This window comes from Moschus berezovskii, chromosome 13, assembly GCF_049115385.1.
Source record: "Moschus berezovskii isolate FMDL1 chromosome 13, NW_MosBer_1.0, whole genome shotgun sequence".
Classification (NCBI taxonomy): domain Eukaryota; kingdom Metazoa; phylum Chordata; class Mammalia; order Artiodactyla; family Moschidae; genus Moschus; species Moschus berezovskii.
The window spans coordinates 3,291,384-3,316,141 of NC_142472.1; the positions used below are offsets into that span (position 1 = coordinate 3,291,384).

Genomic DNA, 24,758 nt, shown 5'->3' on the forward strand with positions numbered 1-24,758 from the left:
AAATAAATTTTAAAGAAATAGACAGTGTCTACATAAATCCACTGCCATACTGTAACAGTGTTAGAATCTGGAGGGAGCTCCCTAAAGGACTGAGAACAGAATCAGATATGGTTGTCTCTGGAGTGCTAAACTAGGTGAATACATGACGGGGCCAAAGATGCTGGGCTTTTACTATGAGCCTTTCACTTCCGTAACAGGCTTCCGTGGAGGCTCGGATGGGAGACCCAGGTTTGGTCCCTGGGTCAGGAAGATCCCCTGGAGGAGGGCATGGCAACCCACTCCAGTATTCTTGCTTGGAGAACTCCATGGACAGAGGAGCCTGGCAGGCTACATTCCATGAGTCAGACACGATTGAGTGACTAACACTTTCACTTCCATTTAGTTATTTTAACCATGGTATGTACCATTTTAATACAAGTATATTGTAAGAGAGTAATAAAACGCCTTACTCAGAGGATGAGATGGCTGGATGGCATCACCGACTTGATGGACTTGAGTTTGAGCAAGCTCCAGGAGTTGGTGATGGATAGGGAGGCCTGGCATTCTGCAGTCCATGGAGTCGCAAAGAGTTGGACACGACTGAGTGACTGAACTGAGCTCAAGCGTTTGTTGTAAGTATGTAATGAGATCACACATAAAGGACTAGCAGAGTCTGGAATGCAAGAAGCATTAATAAATAGTGGCTATTAGTCAAGGCAATGGTTTTTCCCGTGGTCATGTATGGATGTGAGAGTTGGACTGTGAAGAAAGCTGATCGCCGAAGAATCGATGCTTTTGAACTGTGGTGTTGGAGAAGACTCTTGAGAGTCCCTTATACTGCAAGGAGATCCAACCAGTCCATTCTAAAGGAGATCAATCCTGGATGTTCATTGGAGGGACTGATGTTAAAGCTGAAACTGCAATACTTTGGCCACCTCATGCGACGAGTTGACTCACTGGAAAAGACTCTGATGCTGGGAAAGGTTGGGGGCGGGAGGAGAAGGGGACGACGGAGAATGAGATGGCTGGATGGCATCACCGACTCTGTGGACATGAGTTTGAGTGTACTCCGGGAGTTGGTGATGGACAGGGAGGCCTGGCGTGCTGTGATTCATGGGGTCGTGGAGAGTCGGACACGACTGAGCGACTGAACTGAACTGAACTGATTACTTTTAAAGTTATTGTCAAGGTGAAAAATTCAGACCATCGAGATGCTAGAATCCTACAAAAAATACACCAAGTTTTGTGAAAACAAAGAAAAATGTGTGCAATTTTAAGTCACCCAGTACACCTCACAGCAACATTTAAAATGTATGTTTACTTGTTCCTCAAGACAAAAAGTCACTGTTTTCTACAAGCTTCAGTCTTACATCAATCAAGCATGAGAATCTGCCAAAGCATTTTTAACTGAGAAAATCACCTTCTTTCCTCCTCTGTCTTTCAGAACGTTGCCTATCTTTCCTTTCTGAAGCTATGATTCCCTAAGGAAGACTTTCAGAATTCAGTTATTTCCAGGTTTAAGTAGAGGTAAGATTTTCAAGAAAGGGACTGCATTAGACTATATTGAGTCTATCAAACAGCAAAAACAGAAACCAAAACAAACAAAAAAGCTTTGATAGTGAAATACACACATTCTTAAGTTCCAATAAGGGACTTAAAATCAGCCTGTGGACAATGCAGGGTTAATTGTGCAGGAGTTTTCCCTCCTCTCTTAATAGGAAGAGTGAACTAGAGTTGACCCACTTACCACAGTGTGGACCAGAGGCTCTGCCCAGAAGGGAAAGACAACCTTTGCCTACCTCTCCTCTGCCTTAGTCTCAGGTAAAGAAACCACCCGCAATGCAGGAGACCTGGGTTTGATCCCTGGGTTGGGGAGGTCCCCTGGAGGAGTAGCTACGCAATCCAGTAATCTGGTCTGGAGAATCCCATGGGATCACAAAGCCACTTTCGCTTTGTCACTTGCAGTCAATTATACTTTGTCACTTATTTGCATCCTCCACGCCCCGCCCCCACCTCCCCCCCGCCCATCCCAGGCAGCTGATGGGGCCATTCTTGTAAGTCAAACTTTTTTTTTCTTAAGTCATTCTAGAAAACAAAGCAGCTCAGTATGACCGAAGGAAGCCCCAAATTCAGCCCCACAGCCATCAGCCACTGTTCTTCTGTGACTGCAGTACAGATCTTTAATTCACAGGAAGAGAAGAATTAAGTCTACTTAGAGTAAAAAATGGCAACCCACTCCAGTACTCTCGCCTGGAAAAACCCATGAACAGAGGAGCCTGGTAGGCTGCAGTCCATGGGGTCGCCAAGAGTCGGACACTACTGAAGCAACTTAGCAGCAGCAGCAGCAGGGTAAGAAAAAAACATTGAAGTCTTAAATTTGGTTAAAGACTCTGGCTTGAGCACTACTTTTAATCTCCAGACACACTCAAAGGAGCCAGTGTGATGAACATCTAAATCAATACAATGATAAAGTTAACGGTTTACCAGTAAGACAAGAGTGAACCCGAAGGGAATTGGGGGAGGAGGAGGGTGGTGATCATAGCTTTGTTTACTGAAGGAATCAGAGGCGGATTCTGTGTCAAAACACTCCCCAGGAGGTGGACAGGAGCTGTGAGGGCACAATGATTGGAGTCCCCAATGTCCAGAGGCGGGAGGAGGGCTTCTTAGAGGCCAGATCTAAGACCAGGCTTCTTAAAGAGTCAGTGGGCTTCCCTGGGGGCTCAGACTGTAAAGAGTCCTGCAGTGAGGGAGGCCCAGGTTCTATCCCTGGGTTGGGAAGATCCCCTGGAGGCGGGCATGGAAACCCACTCCAGTATTCTTGCCTGGAGAACCCCATGGACAGAGGAGCCTGGCGGGCTACAGTCCACAGGGTCGCAAAGAGTCAGACAGACTGAGTGACTTCACCTTCACTTTTCAGAGGTCAGATAAGCTTCCTTCCACTAAAAGAATATCACCACCTTAACCGCAATGGTTGTTTTAATCACTTGGGAGCATAGCCTTGTATAATATTCAAAACTGTTTTGAGGAAATTATTTGAAACAAAAAAACCCAAAAAACTAAGAGCCAGCACTGAGTCAGGACCAGACTTTTTTTTAGTCATGTCAGGCTGGGCAGATTTGACCTGATTCCATGAATCCATTCCATTCTGTAGAAGGAATTAAACAAGCCTATGAGACTCCTATGAAAAACTGAAGCAAGATTAATAATAAAATATGAACTACAGTTTTCCATTCTGACTGTACAAGCTCCTGGTCCCTGAAAGAAGTAAATGTCTGTGTAAAACAATGAGCTGATTAAAAAGGAGAGATGAAATGTACATGAAGAACAAATTCTCAAGAGAAGTCAAGACTTGACGTTTTTATCTCAGAAGTACCCACACAGTCAAAATACCCATGAAATATACAGACTGAATTATTATTATATATATATGTTACCGTGACTTACCTTTCAACAAAAGCAATCCATAACTAATCACAAAGAAGCAAGAAAAATTCCTTTTCTTCAAGGAAAAGGAATCGTAACATCACAGAATTTTAGTTTAGAAGGGGACTCACTAAGGACTGGTGACAACTCTTTCCCAGCACAAAGATCCCATCCAGCCCAGGACTGAATGTTTCTAGAAGCTCATGACTGTCATATGTCAGATGGTGATGGCCCACGGCCGGTCACGTGCTCCGCAACACAGCGCTGGTGGATCCTAAGAGAACTAACCAAGTTGCATGCAGTGAGATGGTCAAGCCCTGCATCCCAGAGCTGTCTGAAAGTGATTGGTACCCCAGTGTCCCATTGGGAGACAAGTAATGGGGAATTCCAGGATGGATGTAAATCAGAGCTCATCGCCCAGGACAGATGGATGCCCACATGGTGAGGGAAGAGTAGAATAAACCAGCTGGGATTCAGAAGCAGCTGAATTAGCCAGAGGCTGAGAGAAGCAAGCGTGGGGGAAGGTGGGAAGAAAAAGACGACGCCTCCCGCCCAGACCACGGAACACTCCTGAAGGGGAGCAGGTTTGAGTGGCATGTACCACACGGAGGGACAACGCACACGCCGTGGGGCTGCAGAGCTTCTCAGCAAGAGCGACTCATTAACGGTGGCGGAGCTGGGGAACTCTGGAGTGGGTTCTAGGATCTGAGGTTTTTTCCTGGATCATATGATGTCACGATGTTGGGTTCATTCCATGATTGGTCTCAACAAATCTTATCCCTTAAGAGGGAGGACGGGGCAAGACTGAAGATGCAATTGGTCCCAAATCAGCATCACCGATAGTGACTAGCGTGAGAGATGTCCTTCCATGTCCATGGCTGGAAGGATGCTCATGTTTTTGTCTGTATTCACACAGGACAATGGGAGGACCTTGTTTTTGTTTTCGTCCACTACAGAGGCAGGGCCTGATGTTGATATTCGGTAAGTGTTTATGTTAATTAGAAGAAGACCCTGGGCTAGCAGTGGGTGCCACGAAGCTCCTGGATGGAAGGGGCTCCTTTACTCTTCTCAGAGGCTAGGAGGGGGTGTGGGGGAAGGTACTTCTGCTGGGCAGGGTGCTGGCTTGCTGGGATGCTTGGGAGCCGAGCTGGGAGCCGCAGTCACCCCCGGGCAGTAATATTCTGACTCCAGCTCAGGTATGCGAGGAGGGGATACCCACTGACCTTGGCCGAGAGTGGGTAGGTATGGACTGGGCTGGAGGTAACAAATCGCTCACTAGCTGGTCCCACCCATGCCTGTCCCGAATTCTAGGCAAATACTTCCCAATGTTATGGGTCAACATTTGCCAGTATGTAAACCACAGTCTGACTCCTCATTGTTAAATACACAGGAAAACTATTTATCTGCCAGGCTTCAAATTGTAAAAACACATTGTACTCTCCTGTCTTTAGCGGTGTCTTGGACGGGTCCAGATCAAAGATTCTCAGTAGCACTCACATCCATCCCTAGAGCTCTGCCTTCAGGTAAGGAATTTCCCAGAATCCACTACCAGTTCGCAGTCTATTGCATTAACCCAACTCCAGTATCCCTTCTGTACCTTCCAAAAAGCTTTCATCATCCAGTGCTGTATATTTTGATCTTAAATACTTCTCTAGAACACTTTATTGAATTTGAGGTTTGAATACTTAATTTTATTCTCTGTTTATACTAAATAACTGCTAATAAATCCCCCACCATGAGCTGTCAGTCACCTAAGCATAATAGTCACCCCTATTCATTACTCTTCATTTACCCGTAAGTCTCAAGAGAGAAAATATTACCCTATTAGATAACATTGAAATGTTAAAGTATCGGCTTTCACATGATACAAAGTACAAGATGTTTTATTCTATCCATGTTCACAAAACTACCAAAAGAGGTTATCACCCAACTAGTTGAGTTTAAGCATAACTCTGTAAAGGGAGGGTGTACTATTTTTAAAGGCACTATACTTATTGTTTCCGGAGGAAAAGAGTACAATGGTTTACAAGTGTAAATGAATAATTATGTAAAAACCTTCCATTTCAGGAGATCAAACCAGTCAATCCTAAAGAAAATCAGCCTTGAATATTCACTGGAAGGACTGATGCTGAAGCTCCAATAATCTGGCCACTTGATGGGAAGACCCAACTCATTGGAAAAGACCCTGGTGATGGGAAAGATTGAAGGCAGGAGGAGAAGGGAGCCCCAGAGGATGAGATGGTTGGATGGCATCACTGACTCAATGGATATGAGTTTGAGCAAACTCCAGGAGATAGTGAAGGACAGGAAAGCCTGGAGTGCTGCAGTCCATGGGGTCACAAAGAGTCAGACACAACTGAGCAACTGAACAACTTCTATTTCAACAATACTTTGTTCCTTTATTTAAAAAAAACAACAACATTTGCCATGAAGCCCTATTGAAAATGACCACATGCTTCTCCCAAAGCACCTAAGATAGAATCCATGCAGTGAAGGGTTTGCCACCCCAGACTGTGACCACGGGAGTTCAGGACGTGACACCCCAAAATGTGCCACTGCAACCTGTTGATCGTTTTACAAAACAGCAGATGCAGCTGGAGCTCCCTCTGAACCCCCTGATCTGCCTGAAGACAGATCCTCCAAAGGAAGATCCTCCAAAGCAAACTCACTTGTCATAAAACCCCCACCCTCTAGCCCCCGGAGTCTCACCCACCAAAAGGTGGACCCCACACCCAGGCAAGCTCTGACTCAAGCTTCCCCAGTCCCCCAGCAGTTCTAAGGCCCATTCCTCCTTCCTAACAATCACAGAGACCCCCTGAGCCCTCCGTCCTCCTCCCCTTCCCCTAGTAAGACCTACTGAATCCTGAATTCTAAGCCTCCCCCCGCCCCCGGATTGCTCATTTCCTCCTGGTGTATAAGTGACCTACAGTTAGTAAACTTCTGTTTGTTTCTCTCCTGGAAGGCAATGGCACCCGACTCCAGTACTCTTGCCTAGAAAATCCCATGGATGGAGGAGTCTGGTGGGCTACAGTTCATGGGGTCCCCAATAGTCAGACACAACTGAGTGACTTCAGTTTCACTTTTCCTTTCATGCATTGGAGAAGGAAACGGCAACCCACTCCAGTGTTCTTGCCTTGAGAATCCCAGGGACGGGGGAGCCTGGTGGGTTGCCATCTATGGGGTCGCACAGACACAACTGAAGCGACTTAGCAGCAGCAGCAGCAGCAATCTTCTATTAAAGATGGTCTCAGCAAACAACTCAGGAGGGTGCAGGGAAAATTCTTTTTCCTCCCTATAGCAGCCAAACACACACACACACACACACACACAGGATTTGCTCCCTTAAAGATTAGTCATCCCATGTCTCAAAAGTGGGTAGCCATCGTTTTATTTCTTATTTTTTACATTTTAACGCAAATGCTTCTATTCATAGAGTGCAAACATTGGCAGGCTGGTGCCTTTCCTTTCCAGCGAAAAAGGTTCTAGTGAGTGGACCAGTAAAAAACCAAAATAAAAACTAAAAGAACACAGGAAATGTTCTTTTTCTTCTCCACACTCAGCCATGTTACACTCAACGTCAGGACCTCTTCCAAATTTGCTAGAAAAAGACAGAATCAAGAGCCAAATAAAAGCCTATTTAACTTCTTTTTATTTGAAACTTCAAAGTAGGTCATCTGCGCAGTGAGAAGGACAAGGGAGAAGAAAGAGAAAGCCGTTAACATACAAACGAAAGCTCCACGGCAGTGAAACCCACATCCAAGCCCTCCTTTTTCCCGACACCACATAGTCCAGCATCATCAGGAAAAATAAGTCCCACAATCGGTTTGGTTGCTATGTCTCCTTCCAATCCTGGTGAAAGGCCATTGACTGGAAGCTGAAGAAGAGAAAGAAAATAGCCTGGCGCTCAAAACCCAAGGATGGAAAATTAACCATTTATGAACCCAAAAGCCAAACTTATCCTTCAAAATCCAAACGAATCCATATTTTCTGTCGAACTCAGTTTTTAACTATGCTTTCCTTTCTGTGCAGGAAAATACACTGTACTTATTCATTAACTGCATTCCCTGGGAGACTGAAGATCATATTCATTTCAAAAATTATGTTCATGGCTTCGGCCACCAAGTTCCTGCTTTGGGGTATCTCTTCACCCCCTCCAGGCCAGGCCTCTCAAACCACAGGGCAGCGCAGGAACCACGCAGGGGTCTTGTTCAGAAGATGGTGGGACTCAGGACTCCAGGCTCAGGACCTGCACCGGCTTCTCCAACCGGCCCCAGGTGATGTCAGCGCTGTGGCCACCCACTGCAGGGGCCAGAGAAGTAAGCAAAATCCCAGGAACCTATGATCCACACCCTGGACTCAGTGTAAGTCCTTGGGTGGTACGAACTAAACCTCTTGATCTTCATAAAATCCAACCAAAGGCCGCAACGTGCTGGATCAGCATCCTAGGGCCGTGGTCACCTAGTGCTCGAGCTGTCTGGCTTACAGCACCAGAGATTCCTTCTCACCGTGACTGGAGGCACTGGCTGGCCATGTCACCACCAGCGCCTCCAGGGGAGAAGAGCCCCAGTCCTTCCGGTTTCCAGCATGGCTGGTGGTCCCCATGCTCCCTGGGTGGTCTCTGCGTCACCCCAACCTCCATCTGGCCATCTCCCCAGGGCCTTCCCGCTTTCTCCTCTGCCTCTGTGACCTCACAAGGCATTTTTCCTCTCTGTGCAACTCGGCGCCCGAATTCCCCTCTTCTTAACTTATGATTTGCCTATTTTTCTGGTGGCACCACGTGGCATGCGGGATCTTCCCCAGAGACAGGACCCCTCCTCTCTGCACTGGAAGTCCGCACTCTCAACCACTGGACCACCAGGAAGTCCCGCCCACTTCTTTCAAAGACGCCAATCATTGGATTAGAGCCCGCCCAACCTCATCTTAACCAATTACCCCTGCTGCTGCTAAGTCACTTCAGTCGTGTCCGACTCTGTGTGACCCCATAGTCGGAAGCCCGCCAGGCTCCCCCGTCCCTGGGATTCTCCAGGCAAGAACACTGGAGTGGGTTGCCATTTCCTTCTCCAAACCAATTACCCCTGCAAACACCCTATTTCCAAATAAGCTCACATCCACAGGTACAGGGGTTATAACTTCAACACACCCTAGGGACACGATTCCACTCAAAACATGTGCACAGCAGTCTGGGCCCTGCTAAAACTGCTTCTCCACACTGCTGACGCATTAGAATCACCTGGGGAGTGTTCACAATTACACTAATTAAACCTGACCCTCAGGGTAAAACCCGGCATTCCTGTCTTTAAACTCTCAGCATTTCTAGTGCACAGCAAGGGCTGAGACCCCCTACATAAGAGTCAGGATGTTTAGCTCTTTGTGAAAATGTGAAATACTTCTTAAAAAATTTAAGCATGAATTAGACAAAAATCTACTGGTAATTTAGTCTATGCTAAAAAATATGCTGTTCAAAAAAACAGACATTTTGATAATACTCTTCCAGAGCCGAAAAGTTTCTCATCCATATAATTATAGATATTTCGTGAAAGCATCATCAGCTCAGTCGTGTCAGACTCTTTGCAATCCCAAGGACTATAGCCCTCCAGGCTCCTCTGTCCATGGACTTCTACAGGCAAGAATACTGGAGTGGGTAGCCATTCCCTTCTCCAGGGGATCTTCCCAACCCAGGGGTCGAGCCCAGGTCTCCTGCATTGCAGGCAGACTCTTTACCATATAAGCCACCAGGGAGGCCCAATAGATATTTGGTAATTTCTTTAAAATGGGCATAATACCGATTATGTAACAGTTACTCATCATAGACATTTAGAAATACGAGTACAGGATTAAAGAAGAAAAATGCCTATGAGAGAATAAAACTGAAGACATGTGAGCTTGGGGAGTTGCTCTGCCCACATTCTCGATACCTTAACCCTGCTTTCAAATCTTCTCCATGGTGTTCTCTAATTTTGCTCCAAAGGGACTATAATAAAAGACTGTATTAGGTCTATTCCCTCCAAGTTGATCCCAATTGTCCAGAGTTATGATTTCAGAAAATACTTGAAATGGCTTCTAAACTTTTTAAGTAGATAGATGCAATCTCTGGGTTAAAAAAAGAAGAAGAAAAGAGAAACGGAAGAATGAGGTATTCAATGTACATAGAGTCAGCCAGGAACTCTAGAAAATATTTTGGAAAAGCTTAAATGGGCAATATGGCGTGTCACACACCCACCACGAAAGGCCTAGAAAGGGCAGACCGGTTTTGAGTCTGGAAGAGGCAAAATGAAACTCTTTGCAAAAATCACTCATGATCACCATCAAAATACCTTCCTCACTCAGGATCCTCCCGAACCTTACTCTTGCTATAAGCTTTCTAGTTTGGGGTGTGGGCTGTTCTGGAAGGGAGGCAGTCTCTGACTTCTGTCTCCTTTAGTACAGTTTGCATAACTTTCTAATGAATGTAGCTAAGGAGGCTCCTGCTACAGGAATGCCGCAGATCAAGCCGTGTTTTCTGCGTGCCACTTTTCTCCACAAACTCTGTTTAACACTCAGAAAACAATGAGGCATGTCTGTGATCAGCACAGCCTGGAAAATAGCCACGTTTGTCAAAGTACAAATTAGGAAAACGTCCCTTTCCCAAACAAGCAACTGATTGTAACACACAGGTGGTGTTCCTTTAAGACATGGGATTTTGAGTAGACTGCATTTAATCCTGTGAGAAGCAGAGAGCAAATTCCATACTCCACAGGACCTTTACCATGAAAGGGCTTCCCAGGTGGTGCTTCTGATAATGAATCAACCTATCAACACAGGAGACTCAGAAGACGTGGGTTCAATCTCTGGGTCAGGAAGATGCCCTGGAGAAGGAAATGGCAACCCATCCCAGTCTTCTTGCCTGGAGAATTCCATGGACAGAGGAGCCTGGTGGGCTGCAGTCCACAGGGTCGCAGAGACTCAGACAACTGAGACACACACACACACACACACACACTTCAAGAGAAAGTCCCGAAAACCGCTGACACACACACACACACACACACACTTCAAGAGAAAGTCCCGAAAACCAAAGCATCATTCTGAAAAGTACTGGAGGATCTGAATTAACTCCCATTAAAAAATTAGGAAAAAAATTTAGGTCTTCATCTTATCCTGGAATGGCCTTAATAATACACAGAAAACATATTGAAACTATACTACTGAGTCTTTCTAAATGATTTACAGTCTCTCAAAAGGAAACAATGATTATGCATTAGTTCAATAAACACATTGGGAATGCTGGAAGCATTTAAACAGCTTCACTTGATTCTAACAGCGCTGAAATACTGAGCCCGCTTCATATGTTGCCCAGGGCTACCCCTTGAGACAGAGCAAAAGAAGAGTTAACCCTAGTGAGAGCAGGGAAATGAGAAATACAGATATTATACCCAAAATAAGCAAGAAGAAAAGTGGAGGTTTACAGGGAGAAAAAAAAACACCTCAATTACTGAAAACAGCTTTGAACAAGAATCAGTAATAGAGTTTGAAGATTTTGTTCAGTGTAGCTTATATTGAATAGTTTCAGTATGTTTTTCTGAATACCACTAAGGACATTCCAGGATAAGATGAATACCTACAATTTTTCCTAAATTTTTTACTATAAGTTAGTTCAGATCCTCTAGTACTTTTAAGCCTGATGTTTTGGTTTTCAGGACTTTCTCCTGAAGGGATGTGACTATTTCAGATTCAAATTGCATATTATACGCAAGCTACAATTGTGTATGTCATCTGTATATGACTTAGGGTTCTGACAGTCCCAAAAAACTTCAACCAACATCTCTAATGCTATTCACACTCGATTCTACCTTTAGGCGTCTTAGATAACACACAGCCTAGAGAATGCCCCTCTTCCCTCTGTGAAGTATGTTCATCCACGTTGGTGGCACTGTGACCACAGTAAGCCTGGAGAATTCTATTTCCACCTGTAGAGATGGGAGTTTGCCAAGAGTACATGACCTAGTCCCAAATATGGATGTGCCTCTAGTACTTGTTATGGTCACATAATTGAACTAAATAAGCAGATAAATAGTACAAATATAGTTTTCACAATGAAAACTAAACTTAATATTTTGCAAACAAAAAGCTGCCCAAATGAATACTGTACAGTTAACTGGAGGAAAAACAACTTTAATGCTTGAGGGGAAATCCATAAAACCTAGAAAAACCTCTGCATTCAAATTCTCGGGTGTGTGTCTTTCTGTTCTGGTTTGACTTTGAAAATTTTAAATCTAGAAATCACAGGGCATGTAATATGAGGGTGATTAAGAGAAGACAGGCTCTTGGACAATCCGCCAAACTGTGGACCTTTACTCAGGAAAGCCCTCCATCAAAACGTACATGTATGTTTACAATTAAGTAACTGTGGTGCTGGAGAAGACTCTTGAGAGTCCCTTGGACTGCAAGGAGATCCAACCGGTCCATTCTAAAAGAGATCAATCCTGGGTGTTCATTGGAAGAACTGATGCTAAAGCTGAAACTCCAATACTTCGGCCACCTCATGAGACGAGTTGACTCACTGGAAAAGACTCTGATGCTGGGAGGGATTGGGGGCGGGAGGAGAAGGGGACAACGGAGAATGAGATGGCTGGATGGCATCACCGCCTCGCTGGACATGAGTTTGAGTGGACTCCGGGAGTTGGTGATGGACAGGGAGGCCTGGCGTGCTGTGGTTCACGGGGCCGCAGAGAGTCGGACACGCTGAGCGACTGGACTGAACTGACTGCAGTGCGTGCAAACCGCAGCATTAGCCGTGCTCACTGACTCAGTCTTGTCCAGCTCTTTGCGGCCGCACGGACTGCAGCCCGGACAAGTTCCTCTGAGCCTGGAATTCTCCAGGCAGGGATCCTGGGATGGGTCGCCACTTCCTGCTCCAGGGGGTCTTTCTGACTCAGGGGTTGAACCCGTGTCTCTTCCATCTCCTGCACTGCAGGCAGTCTTTACCACTAGCTCCACCTGGAAGCCCATGGCATTAACCAGAAAACCTTTATTAATTTTATTTTAAAATGCCCTGATATGAGTAAATTGTTCCAACTAGAGAGAAAGAACTAATCTCCCATGAATGCAGATGGTCAACTAGATAGACTTCTCTCCTTGGGGAGATACCCCCAAAACTGGCCTTCAGCATTTATTCAGTTAGCAGGATGAATCCTCCTAAGTTCAAAGTGCATAAAAACTGGCTTCTCTTCCAGGTTCCAACTGGCTGTCGTTTGGGATTATCCCTGTAAATTTGTTGTTGTTGTTTAGTGGCTAAGTTGTGTCTGACTCCTTTGTAATCCTATGGAGTACAGCCTGCCAGGCTCCTCCGTCCATGGGATTCCCCAGGCAAGAATACTGGAGTAGGTTGCCACTTCCTTCTCCAGGGGATCTTCCCGACCCAGATTCTTTACCACTGAGCTGCTGCTACTGCTGCTGCTAAGTCATTCAGTCGTGTCCGACTCTCTGCGACCCCATAGACAGCAGCCTACCAGGCTCCCCTATCCCTGGGATTCTCCAGGCAAGAACACTGGAGTGGGTTGCCATTTCCTTCTCCAGTGTGTGAAAGTGAAAAGTGAAAGTGAAGTCACTCAGTCATGTCTGACTTGTAGCAACCCCATGGACTGCAGCCTACCAGGCTCCCCTGTCCCTGGGATTCTCCAGGCAAGAACACTGGAGTGGGTTGCCATTTCCTTCTCCAATGTGTGAAAGTGAAAAGTGAAAGAGAAGTCGCTCAGTCATGTCTGACTTGTAGCAACCCCATGGACTGCAGCCTACCAGGCTCCTCCGTCCATGGGATTTTCTAGGCAAGAGTACTGGAGTGGCTTGCCATTGCCTTCTCCAACCACTGAGCTACCCGAGACTAAATGTCTAAAAGGCTTCTAATTTGAGTTCTTGGGTTTCTCCCAAAGGCAATGGTAATTGCTGGAAAGACTCCACACGACCTAGGCAAAAGATACCAGCAACATCCACATCAGGGTGGACATACAGTCTTAACTGCAAATAATAAACTGCCTGGAGCACGGGCCTCCACTGTGTTCCAGGTCCCGAGAAGCCTGCAGGTCCCCATGGGCCCCTCTCCCCTTTGTGTCTCTAATGGGCTGTGTGGGAGCCACCTGGTCTCTTCCCTGGCCCCCCAGCCCCACTGGTAACTATTTCAGGCAGTATGACTCTGTACTCCCTGCTTCCCAAAAACAAGTCCCTGGGGGACAACAGCACTTTCCTGAATGTTTCCTAAAGTGAAGAAAGTGTTAGTCAGGCAGTCGTGTCTGACTCTTTGCGACCTCATGGACTGCAGCCCACCAGGCTCCCTGTCCCATGGGATTTCCCAGGTGAAAATATTGGAGTGGATTGCTATTTAATTTTCAGGGGATCTTCCTGATTCAGGGATTGAACCCGGGTCTCCTGCATTGTAGGCAGATTGTTTATCATGTGAGTCACCAGGAAATCCATAATGTTTCCTAAGACCCCAGGAAACCAAGCCTCCGTCGCTTTGGTACTGCAGCTCTCCACACAAGGCAGTGCTAGCTCCCTGAGACCACCCCGGCAGACCCTCAACAACACATGACCTAAGCCTTTGACTTCGATGACTTTCTTGGACGTGATCTTCTTTCCTTGTGAGTCCAGCTCCTCATAAAGGATCCAGGGATTGACCTCCAGCCCGCATGAAAGATCCTAACCTCTCCCCTATGCCCCAACTCCACAGAGCAAAACAGGGTAAGAGAATCTTCTGTCCAGCACCTCTAAGTACCATGGCTTAGAGGGGAGGGGATGAGAGAGGGTGAGTGTGTCAGCCAGGAGCCGCTGGGAGACAGAACCTCACCAGTTCCTGTCTCCAGGGACTTAGGAATAAAGAGCCAGTCATGAAACAAAGAAAGGGAGCAACAGCAAGATGCAGCCACAATCCCTAGCATCTGGGGAGAAGCTTGAAAGCAGGCGTTGGTGCTGAAACCACGGTCCCTAGAGAGAAAAGGCTGTATATTGTCACCTTGCTTATTTAACTTATATGCAGAGTACATCATGAGGAACGCTGGGCTGGATGAAGCACAAGCTATAATCAAGATTGCCAGGAGAAATATCAATAACCTCAGATATGCAGATGACACCACCCTTAGGGCAGAAAGTGAAGGAGAATTAAGAACCTCTTGATGAAAGTGAAAGAGGAGAGTGAAAAAGTTGGCTTAAAGTTCAGCATTCAGAAAACTAAGATCATGGCATCCGGTCCCATCACTTCATGGCAAATAGATGGAGAAACAGTGGTGGAAACAGTGTCAGACTTTATTTTTTGGGGCTCCAAAATCATTGCAGATGCTGATTGCAGCCATGAAATTAAAAGACTCCTTGGAAGGAAAGTTATGACCAGGAGGCAGTCCTAAGATGGTGGAGGAATAGGACGGGGAAACCACTTTCTCCCTACGGTGGCTCAGAGGTTTAAGCATCTGCCCCCAATGTGGGAGACCCAGGTTCGATCCCTGGGTTGGGAAGATCCCCTGGAGAAGGAAATGGTAACCCACTCCAGTATTCTTGCCTGGAGAATCCCATGGACGGAGAAGCCTGGGAGGCTACAGTCCATGGGGTCGCAAAGAGTCGGACACGACTGAGCGACGGAACGGAACGGAATTCATCAGAAGAACATTTGAATGCTGAGTAAATTCCACAAAACAACTTCTGAATGCCAGCAGAGGACATCAGGCACCCAGAAAAGCAGCCCATTGTCTTCAAAAGGAGGTAGGAAATAGTATAAAAGATAAAAAGAGAGACAAAAGAGGCAGGGACGGAGCTCCCTCCCGGGAAGGGAGGCTTAAAAAAGAGAGAAGGTTCCAAACACCAGGAAACACCCTCACTGGCGAGTCTGTGGCGAGCCTTGGAACCTCAGAGGGCCACATAATCGGGAGGAAAAGAAATAAATAATTAAAACTCACAGCTTACGCGCCCAAGGTAACTCCCAGCGGAGAAGCAGAGCAGACTTCCACATCCCCCACTAACAAGTCGGGGCTAGACAGGGAGGAGAGGGCTGCGCTGCTTAAAGTAAGGACCGGGCCTGAGTGCCCCAGGGGTAATCTGAGGAAATTAACTTGAGATAGCAAAGCAGACTGTGGGATAGATACCCCGCGAAAAGGCGAAAAGCCCTGACCTAGGACACCGCCAGACCCGCTCACAGAACAAAGGACTGAGCAGAGCCAGCCGACTGCGGATGGCCCATCCCCCATCTCCCACCGAGACGGGCAGCGGAGGGCAGCCAGAGCCGGAGGGGGCAACCGCAGCCCCAGAGAGGCTTCCCATACCAAGCTGCAGGCAGGCTTCGTTGCTAACCATGAGTTCTTGGGATTCTGGCCAGTTGACACCCGCTTGAGAAGGTGCGCCAGTTGTACACCCAGAAAACTGAGCGGCAGGGATGGAGAGGCAATAAGTTGCAGCGACCGTGCTCGCCAAACACCTGGTCACCTGGTCATCTATGGACACCTTATCTTTGACAAAGGAGGCAAGAATATTCAATGGGGAAAAGACAATCTCTTTAACAAGTGGTACTGGGAAAACTGGTCAACCACTCGTAAAACAATGAAACTAGAACAATCCTTAACACCATACACAAAAATAAACTCAAAATGGATTAAAGATCTAAATGTAAGACCAGAAACTATAAAACTTCTAGAGGAGAACATAGGCAAAACACTCTCTGACATAAATCACAGCAGGATCCTCCATGACCCACCTCCCAGAATATTGGAAATAAAAGCAAAAATAAACAAATGGGACCTAATTAAAATTATAAGTTTCTGCACAGCAAAGGAAACTATAAGTAAGGTGAAAAGGCAGCCTTCAGAATGGGAGAAAATAATAGCAAGTGAAAAAACTGACAAAGAATTAATCTCTAAAATATACAAGCAACTCCTGCAACTCAATTCCAGAAAAATAAATGACCCAACCAAAAAATAGGCCAAAGAACTAAACAGACATTTCTCCAAAGAAGACATACAGATGGCTAAAAAACACATGAAAAGATGCTCAACATCACTCATAATCAGAGAAATGCAAATCAAAACCACAATGAGGTACCATTTCACGCTAGTCAGAATGGCTGCTATCCAAAAGTCTACAAACAATAAATGCTGGAGAGGGTGTGGAGAAAAAGGAACCCTCTTACACTGTTGGTGGGAATGCAAACTAGTACAGCCACTATGGAGAACAGTGTGGAGATTCCTTAAAAAACTGGAAATAGAACTGTCATATGATACAGCGATCGCACTCCTGGGCATACACACTGAGGAAACCAGAATTGAAAGAGACACATGTATTCCAATGTTCATTGCAGCACTGTTTATAATAGCCAGGACATGGAAGCAACCTAGATGTCCATCTGCAGACGAATGGATAAGAAAGCTTTGGTACATATACACAATGGAGTATTACTCAGCCATGAAAAAGAATGCATTTGAATCAGTTCTAATGAGGTGGATGGAACTGGAGCCTATTATACAGAGTGAAGTAAGCCAGAAAGAAAAACACCAATACAGTATACTAACGCATAAATATGGAATTTAGAAAGACGGTAACGATAACCCTGTATATCAGACAACTAATCTTCGAATGTATAGGCATAAAGTTGTTTCTATTATTCATATTCTTAATGCTTCTAGAAATAATTCCCATTTTGAATATTGTTTATTTGCAAGATTTTTCTTGTTGATCATTGTTACCTGATATTTCCCTTTTAAGAGAAGCTTTTTAAGGTAGCTTCGACTCTGTTGAGCCTTTCAATTTTATCTTTGTTTTTGTTGCATTGATACCTGGTATGTGTTGGGTGCTTTCTTTTCTTTATGATTATTCTGTTTATCTTGCTGACTTCTTGAACTGGCTGTATACTGGTATGCTCATTGCTTTTCCTTTTTATGTAAAGTCTACTACATTTAAGGCCTCAGTGCATAATGTTTTCCATATTCCGTAGGTTTTAAGACTTTGTATTTTTGTTATCTTTCTGTAATGATGTTGTTTTTAAATGCCATGTACTCAGTGAGTGATATAAACACATTGTATATTTCAGTTTTCTAATAAAATTTTTAAAAAAAGTTATGACCTAGACAGCATATTAAGAAGCAGAGATGTTACTTTGCCAACAAAGGTCTGTCTAGTCAAGGCTATGGTTTTTCAGTAGTCATGTATGGGTGTGACAGTTGGACTATAAAGAAAGCTGAGTGCCGAAGAATTGATGCTTTTGAACTGTGGTGTTGGAGAAGACTGTTGAGAGTCCTTTGGACTGCAAGGAGATCCAACCAGTCCATCCGAAAGGAGATCAGTCCTGAGCGTTCATTGGAAGCATTGATGCTGAAGCTGAAGCTCCAGTCCTTTGGCCACCTGATGCAAAGAGCTGACTCATTTGAAAAGACCCTGATGCTGGGAAAGATTGAAGGCAGGAGAAGAAGGGGACAACAGAGGATTAGATGGTTGGATGGCATCACTGAATCAATGAACATGAGTCTGAGTAAACTCTGAGAGTTGGTGATGGACGGGGAGGCCTGGTGTGTTGCGGTCCATGGGGTCACAAAGAGTCGGACACAGTTGAGCAACTGAACTGGACTGACCTGAAAGTCTTCAATCTCCATCATCTATATCACAAAACTCTCTAAATGTCCTTGGTCTAACATTAACACGTTCACCACAGTATTTCCAAAATAATTTCTTGAAACTCAAATTGCTTATGCCACAGCTTCAAGTGACCAAACTGCAGACCAAGGGCCAGAAAAGTTCTCTCAAAATGCAGATAGTAAGTTTTTGGATTTTGTGATCTACCCAGTTTCAGTAAGTGAAAGTTGCTCAGTCATGTCTGACTCTTTGCTACCACATAGATTACACAGTCCATGTAATTCTCTAAGCCAGAATACTGGAGTGGGTAACCGTTCCCTTCTCCAGGGGATCTTCTCAGCCCAGGGATCAAACCCAGGTCTCCCATATTGCAGGCAGATTCTTTATCAGCTGAGCCACAAAGGAAGCCCAAGAATACTGGAGTGGGTAGCCATTCCCTTCTCCAGGTGATCTTCCCGACCCAGGAATCAAAGCTGGGTCTCCTGCACTGCAGGTGGATTCTTTACCAATGGAGCTAGCAGGGAAGCCCCAGTTTCTATAAAAAAATCACAGAAGCAGCCATAGACAATACTTAGATTAAGGGGAGTATCTGCTTGCCAGTAAGTTTTATTTAGCAAAGACAGACAAAGGGTGAGATTTTCAATGGGTTGGTGCAAGCTGGGCCCGTGGGCCAAACCCAGCCTGCCTCAGCCCTGTCTGCACTGTGTAATGTGTCACCAGGCACTGTCCACACAGCCTGAGGTTGTTTTCACACCACATGGGCAGAGTTGAGTAACTAGTTGAGACCCCCGTATGCGTCACAAACTGGAAATCATTTGCATTCTGGTATTTTACCAAAAGAAAAACAAAAGCTTGCTGGCACCTGCTCAAAAAAGAAAGTCAAATCCCACTGCTCAGTACATACGTCTTCAGGGTCAGGCTCCTGCTTACTTACATCTGCCAGGGCTCCCATGCATCCTGCTCTCGGACTCTGCCAACTGCCAACCCAAACTACAGATCTCTGTCTCTTTTTTTGATTGAAGCATAGTTGATGTACAATGTTGGCTTAGCTTCTGGTGTGCAGCAAAGTGACTCAGTTATACTTATACATATATGTTTGTATATTTTATATGGGCTTCCCTGGTGGCTCACACAGTAAAGAATCTGCCTGCAATGCAGGAGATCCGGGTTTGATCCCTGGGTCAGGAAGATCCCCTGGAGAAGGGAAGATTCTGTCTCATATTCTTTTCCACTATGATTTATTACAAGATATTGAATACATTTCCCTGTGCTATTGTTGTAGGATGTTGTTGTTTATTTATCTTATAGTAGTTTGTATATGAAAAAAGTAGAAGTGTCACTTGCTCAGTTGTGTCTGACTCTCTGCAGACCCATGGACTGTAGCCCGCCAGGCTCCTCTGTCCATGGGATTCTCCAGACAAGAATACTGGGGTGGGTTGCCATTCTCTTCTCCAGTCAATATTCCTGACCCAGGGATCAAACCCGTGTCTCCCGCATTGCAGGCGGATTCTTTACCATCTGAGCCACTCAGTTCAGTTCAGTTCAGTCACTCAGTTGTGTCCGACTTTTTGCGACCCCATGAACCACAGCACGCCAGGCCTCCCTGTCCATCACCAACTCCCAGAGTTCACTCAAACTCATGTCCATGGAGTCGGTGATGCCATCCAGCCATCTCATCCTCTGTCGTCCCCTTCTCCTCCCGTCCCCAACCCCTCCCAGCATCAGAGTCTTTTCCAGTGAGTCAACTGTTCGCATGAGGTGGCCAAAGTATTGGAGTTTCAGATTAAGCATCAGTCCTTCCAACAAACACCCAGGATTGATCTCCTTTAGAATGGATCTCCTTTAGTTGGATCTCCTTGCAGTCCAAGGGACTCTCAAGAGTCTTCTCCAGCACCACAGTTCAAAAGCATCAATTCTTCAGCAATCAGCTTTCTTCACAGTCCAACTCTCACATTCATACATGTCCACGTGAAAAACCATAGCCTTGACTAGACGGACCTTTGTTGGCAAAGTAATGTCTCTGCTTTTTAATATACTATCTAGGTTGGTCATAACTTTCCTTCCAAGGAGTAAGCGTCTTTTAATTTCATGGCTGCAATCAGCATCTGCAGTGATTTTGGAGCCCCAAAACATAAAGTCTAACACTGTTTCCACTGTTTCCCCATCTATTTAAGGAAGTCCAATTTGTATCTGCTAATCCCAAACTCCAAATGTATCCCTTTCCCACCTTCCTCCCCCTTTAGTAGCCATAAGTTATAAATAAGCACATTTGTATCATATTTTAGATTCTACATATAAGTGATATCATATGATACTTGTCTTTCTCTGTCTGACTTGCTTCATTTAGCGTGACAATCTCTAGGTCCCTCCATGTAACAGCCAATGACATTATTTCATTCTTTTATGGCTGAGTGCTATTGCATTGTACATATGTACTATAGCTTCCTTATTCATTCATCTTTAGATGGACATGTAGGTTTCTTCTATGTCTTAGCTACTGTAAACACTGCTGCTAAGATAGATGTTTTACAAATATCAATAAAAAAAATTCTCAACAGTTACAAACAAATGAAATCATAAATACATAAAAAGGATTATATACCTGATCAAGTAGAATTTATCCCAGCAATGCAAAGTTGGTTTAACACATGAAAAGAAAGCCATGCAACACACTATATTCATAGCATAGAGGACTGAAAAACACATGATCATTGCAACATACAGAGAGAAGCATTTGATAAAGTCCAACAACATTCCTTACTAAAAACATTCAACAAACTTAGGAAGAGAAGGGAACTGCCTTACCCTGATAAAGAGAATCTACAAAAAGCCCAGAGTTAGCCTCAGACTTAATGATGAAATCCTGACAGTTTTCCCTTGAAGATCAAAACAAGAAAAGGACATCTGCTCTTACCACTTCTATTCATGGCAGTGGACTTTCTAGCCAGGACAGTCAAGCAGTTAAAGGAAGCAACAGGCAACCAGCCCGGAAATGAAAAGTAAAACTACTTCGATCAACAAAGACATCCTCTTGCATATAGAAAACGGCAAGAAACCTGCACCAAAAAAATCTTTAAGAACGAATAACTGAAATGAGCAAGGTTGCTGAGCCCAAGATCCACCTTCAAAAATCAATCATGTTTCTGTGCACTAATAATGAACACCTCAAAAGGAAATTGGGGAACATTTATTTACAGTAGCAACCAAAATAACGAAAACCCTCAGGAATAATGACACAGGAATTACAAGTAGCCAATCTTGTTTCCAAAGACAAAACAGCACTAGATAAATCACTTGGTGTTCTTTGCACGCCCATGCTGGTGTGAGGTGTAAAACCTACAGCGCTGCTCCGCCTCTATTCCTCCATGGCCTGCAGGTTGGAAGCCTTTTAAAATATGTTTCACTCCCAGCATACCACTAATGAAAACCTTAAATTACAATTCGCTGCCACCCTCCTGATCAGTCTCTTATTTCAGAAATTTCTCAAATCAGCTTCAATATCACGAACTTAAACATCCACAGTATCTCCCTGCCCTGGCACAGGCTTTATGTTTCCTAGTCTCCACAGTTCACCAACCTTGACAATTCTGTCTTGATCTCCTCCCGGGGCTAATCCTCAGTTCTGAGCCATCCTCTGATGCTCCTGCTTTCATCTCCACTGGATCCTCTTATCCTTAACCGGTGAGCCAATTCCTAGACTTCCACAGTTCACAGAGATTCAGTCATCAAAGAAGTATTTTCTTAGAGCCTGAAGGAAAAAAAAAAGGGAAATACAGCAAAACTACTTGCCTCATTATCTCTCTTTTTTTCGCCTTTTACCAATATTAAAATCTAAAATAATCAGAGCTGGACTTGCTTTATTTGTACTTCTACCAAAACCCCAAATTACAACAACCTGTCAGCGTCACCTTAGGCCTCCTAAGAATGTCTTTGATAAATGCATTGTCCGCAAAGCTAACTTGAAGCAAGTGTCTAATAGACCCAAGAGATGTTTTAATTCAAAATAATGGCCCTCTGAAGGGAAAGCCCTAATCTCAGCACAAAATCACTGAAGAGCTTGGCTGCAGGGCAGAGTAACAGATGCAAGCCCGGAAAAGAGGCAAGGCTCCTCCCCATAACAATGCCATTTAGAATCATAAACAGAGTGGATCATCCTCAATTTGTTTAATTTCCCTCAAGTCCTGAATTAAAGAAGTCTTCCATGCATTATTATCTCAGACATATATGTTGACTTGGGGGAACCTACAAAGTATTTCAGACTCTTGTACCCAAAACAGGTGACTAAGTACAAAACTCTAGCTTTAATTGTTAGCTTCCCAGGCCCACCTGGCTTTCTTTGGGAAGCAGAGCACACTTTTAAGGAAGAAGTAATACCAACTATTCACAAAAACTTTCAAAAAAATGAAAGATGAGAAAATGTTGCCAACTCATTCTATGAGACCAGTATTACCAAAACCAAGTAGATAACACAAGAAAACTATAGACAAATGTCTTAAGAATATAGCTGCAAAGAATCCTCATCAAAATAAAAGCATTTGAACTTTAGGAACATATGAAAACAACTATACACCATGATCAAGTAGGATTTATCCCAGAAATGCAAAGTTGGTTTAACATGTGAAAAGAAGTCAATGCAACACACCACATTAATAGTATAAAAGACAAAAGCCATATGATCATTGCAATAGATACAGAGAAGCATTTAATATTGTTAAAAACACTTAACAAACTAAGAAGAGAAGCAAATTTCTTCAACATAATAAAGGCATTCACGAAAAACTTAGGGCTAGCATCATATTTAAAGATAAAAACCTGAAATCTTTCCCTTGAAGATCAAAACAAGACAAGGATGTCTGCTCTTACCACTGCTATTCAATACAAAATGTAGGTTCAAGCCAGGATTATTAAACAATTAAAAAAAAAAAAAAAACTTCCAGACTGGAAAGGAAGAAAACTATTTCTATCAACAAAATGCATCCTCTTGTATAAAGAAAGTCCTAAGGAATCCATACCCAAAAAAAAATCTATTAGAACTAAAAACTGAATTTAGTAAGTTTTCAGGATATGAAATCAACATACAAAAATCGATTCTATTTCTACGCACTAATAACGAGCAAGTCAAAATAAAATTAAGAAAAAACCGATTTAAAATAGCAACAGAAATAATGAAAATGCTTAGAAATAAATATAACGGAAGTTCAAGATGTGTACAATCAAACTTGCAAAACATTGCTAAAAGAAACTAGAGTATAAATGGATAATCCATATTCACCAATGGAAAGTCGAAGCATTATTAAGATGGCATTATTCCCCAGAATGATCTACAATGATTCAATACAAATCCTATCAAATTTTAGCAGACTTTTGTGAAAAAATTGGTAAGCTGATCCTAAAAGTTATATGAAAAGGCAAAAGACCCAGAGTAGCCAAAACAATCTTAAAAAAAAGAACAACATCAGAGAGCTCACAAAGTTATGGTTTTTCCAGGAGTCGTGCACAGATGTCAGAGCCGGACCATAAAGTAGATTGAGCACCGAAGAACTGGTGCTTTCACACCGTGACGGAGAAGACTCTTGAGAGTCCCTCGGACTGCAAGGAGATCAAACCAGTCCACCCCAAAGGAAATCAACCCTGAACATTCACTGGAAGGACTGATGCTGAAGGTGAAGCTCCAATACTTTGGCCACCTGATGCGGAGAACCGACTCATCGGAAAAGACCCTGAAGCTGGGAAAGATTGAGCGCAGGAGGAGAAGTGGGTGACAGAGGACGAGATGGTTGGATAGCATCACCAGTTCAATGAACAAGAGCTTGACCAAACTCTGGAAGACTGTGAAGGACAGAGAAATCTGGTGTGCTACAGTCCATGGGGTCACAAAGTGTCGGACATGACTTAGTGACCAGTGGTGGTGGTTTAGGCACTAAGTTGTGCCCAACTCTTACGACTTCGTGAACTGTAACCCCCCAGGCTCCTCTGTCCATGGGATTCCCCAGGCAAGAATACTAGAGTAGGTTGCCATTTCCTTCTCCAGGGGATCTTCCCAACCCAGGAATCGAATCCGGGTCTCCAGCATTGCCGGCAGACTCTTTACCATCTGAGCTACAAGGAAAGCCCAAGGGAAGACTTAGCAACTAAACCAGAGGGAGCTCACACCGACAATTTCAGACTGACTGAACAGTGACATCAATCAGGACGCTGTGGTAATGGGACAAGGACCACAGATCGACAGAATATAATTGAGAGCCCATAAATAAGCCCTGACATTTATGGTCAATTAAATTTTGACAAGGGTACAAATAGGAAAGAATAATATTTTTAATAAATGATGCTGAAAAGCTTAGCATCCCCACATTGTGCAAGTCGCTCAGTCGTGTCCAACTCTTTGCGACCCCATGGACTATAGAGTCCATGGAATTCTCCAGGCCAGAATACTGGAGTGGGTAGCCTTTCCCTTCTCCAGGGGATTTTCCCAACCCAGGGATCAAACCCAGGTCTCCTGCATTGCAGGCAGATTCTTTACCAGCCCAGCGACAAGGGAAGCCCAGTATCCCCACACAGAAGAATAAAGTTGGACCCCTGACTTAACACTATAGAGAAAAATTATCTCAAAATAGATCATAGACTCAGCGACCTAAAAATTAGTGTGGTTCTACTAACATATGCAGCTCACACCATTTGCAACACATCACACAGGCTCAGCAGTACCTTATATGGTCCCTGCTGGTCAGAGATGAGTCCCCTGACCAGTTCCCTGTTCTGTGCATGAAAGACCAATAACA

At 44.4% G+C, this 24,758-nt stretch overlaps 1 protein-coding gene across 1 annotated transcript in view; it reads right to left on the bottom strand.

Annotated features, from left to right (window-relative positions):
• The window catches only part of MYO16 (myosin XVI), a 478,842-nt gene extending 457,210 nt beyond the window's left edge, over positions 1 to 21,632 (bottom strand). Inside the window, exon 1 of the mRNA XM_055426698.2 lies at positions 21,557 to 21,632. Within this exon, the coding sequence (XP_055282673.2) occupies positions 21,557 to 21,632 (76 nt within the window). The remainder of the gene's footprint in view (positions 1 to 21,556) is intronic.
• Between the last annotated feature and the right edge of the window lie 3,126 nt (positions 21,633 to 24,758).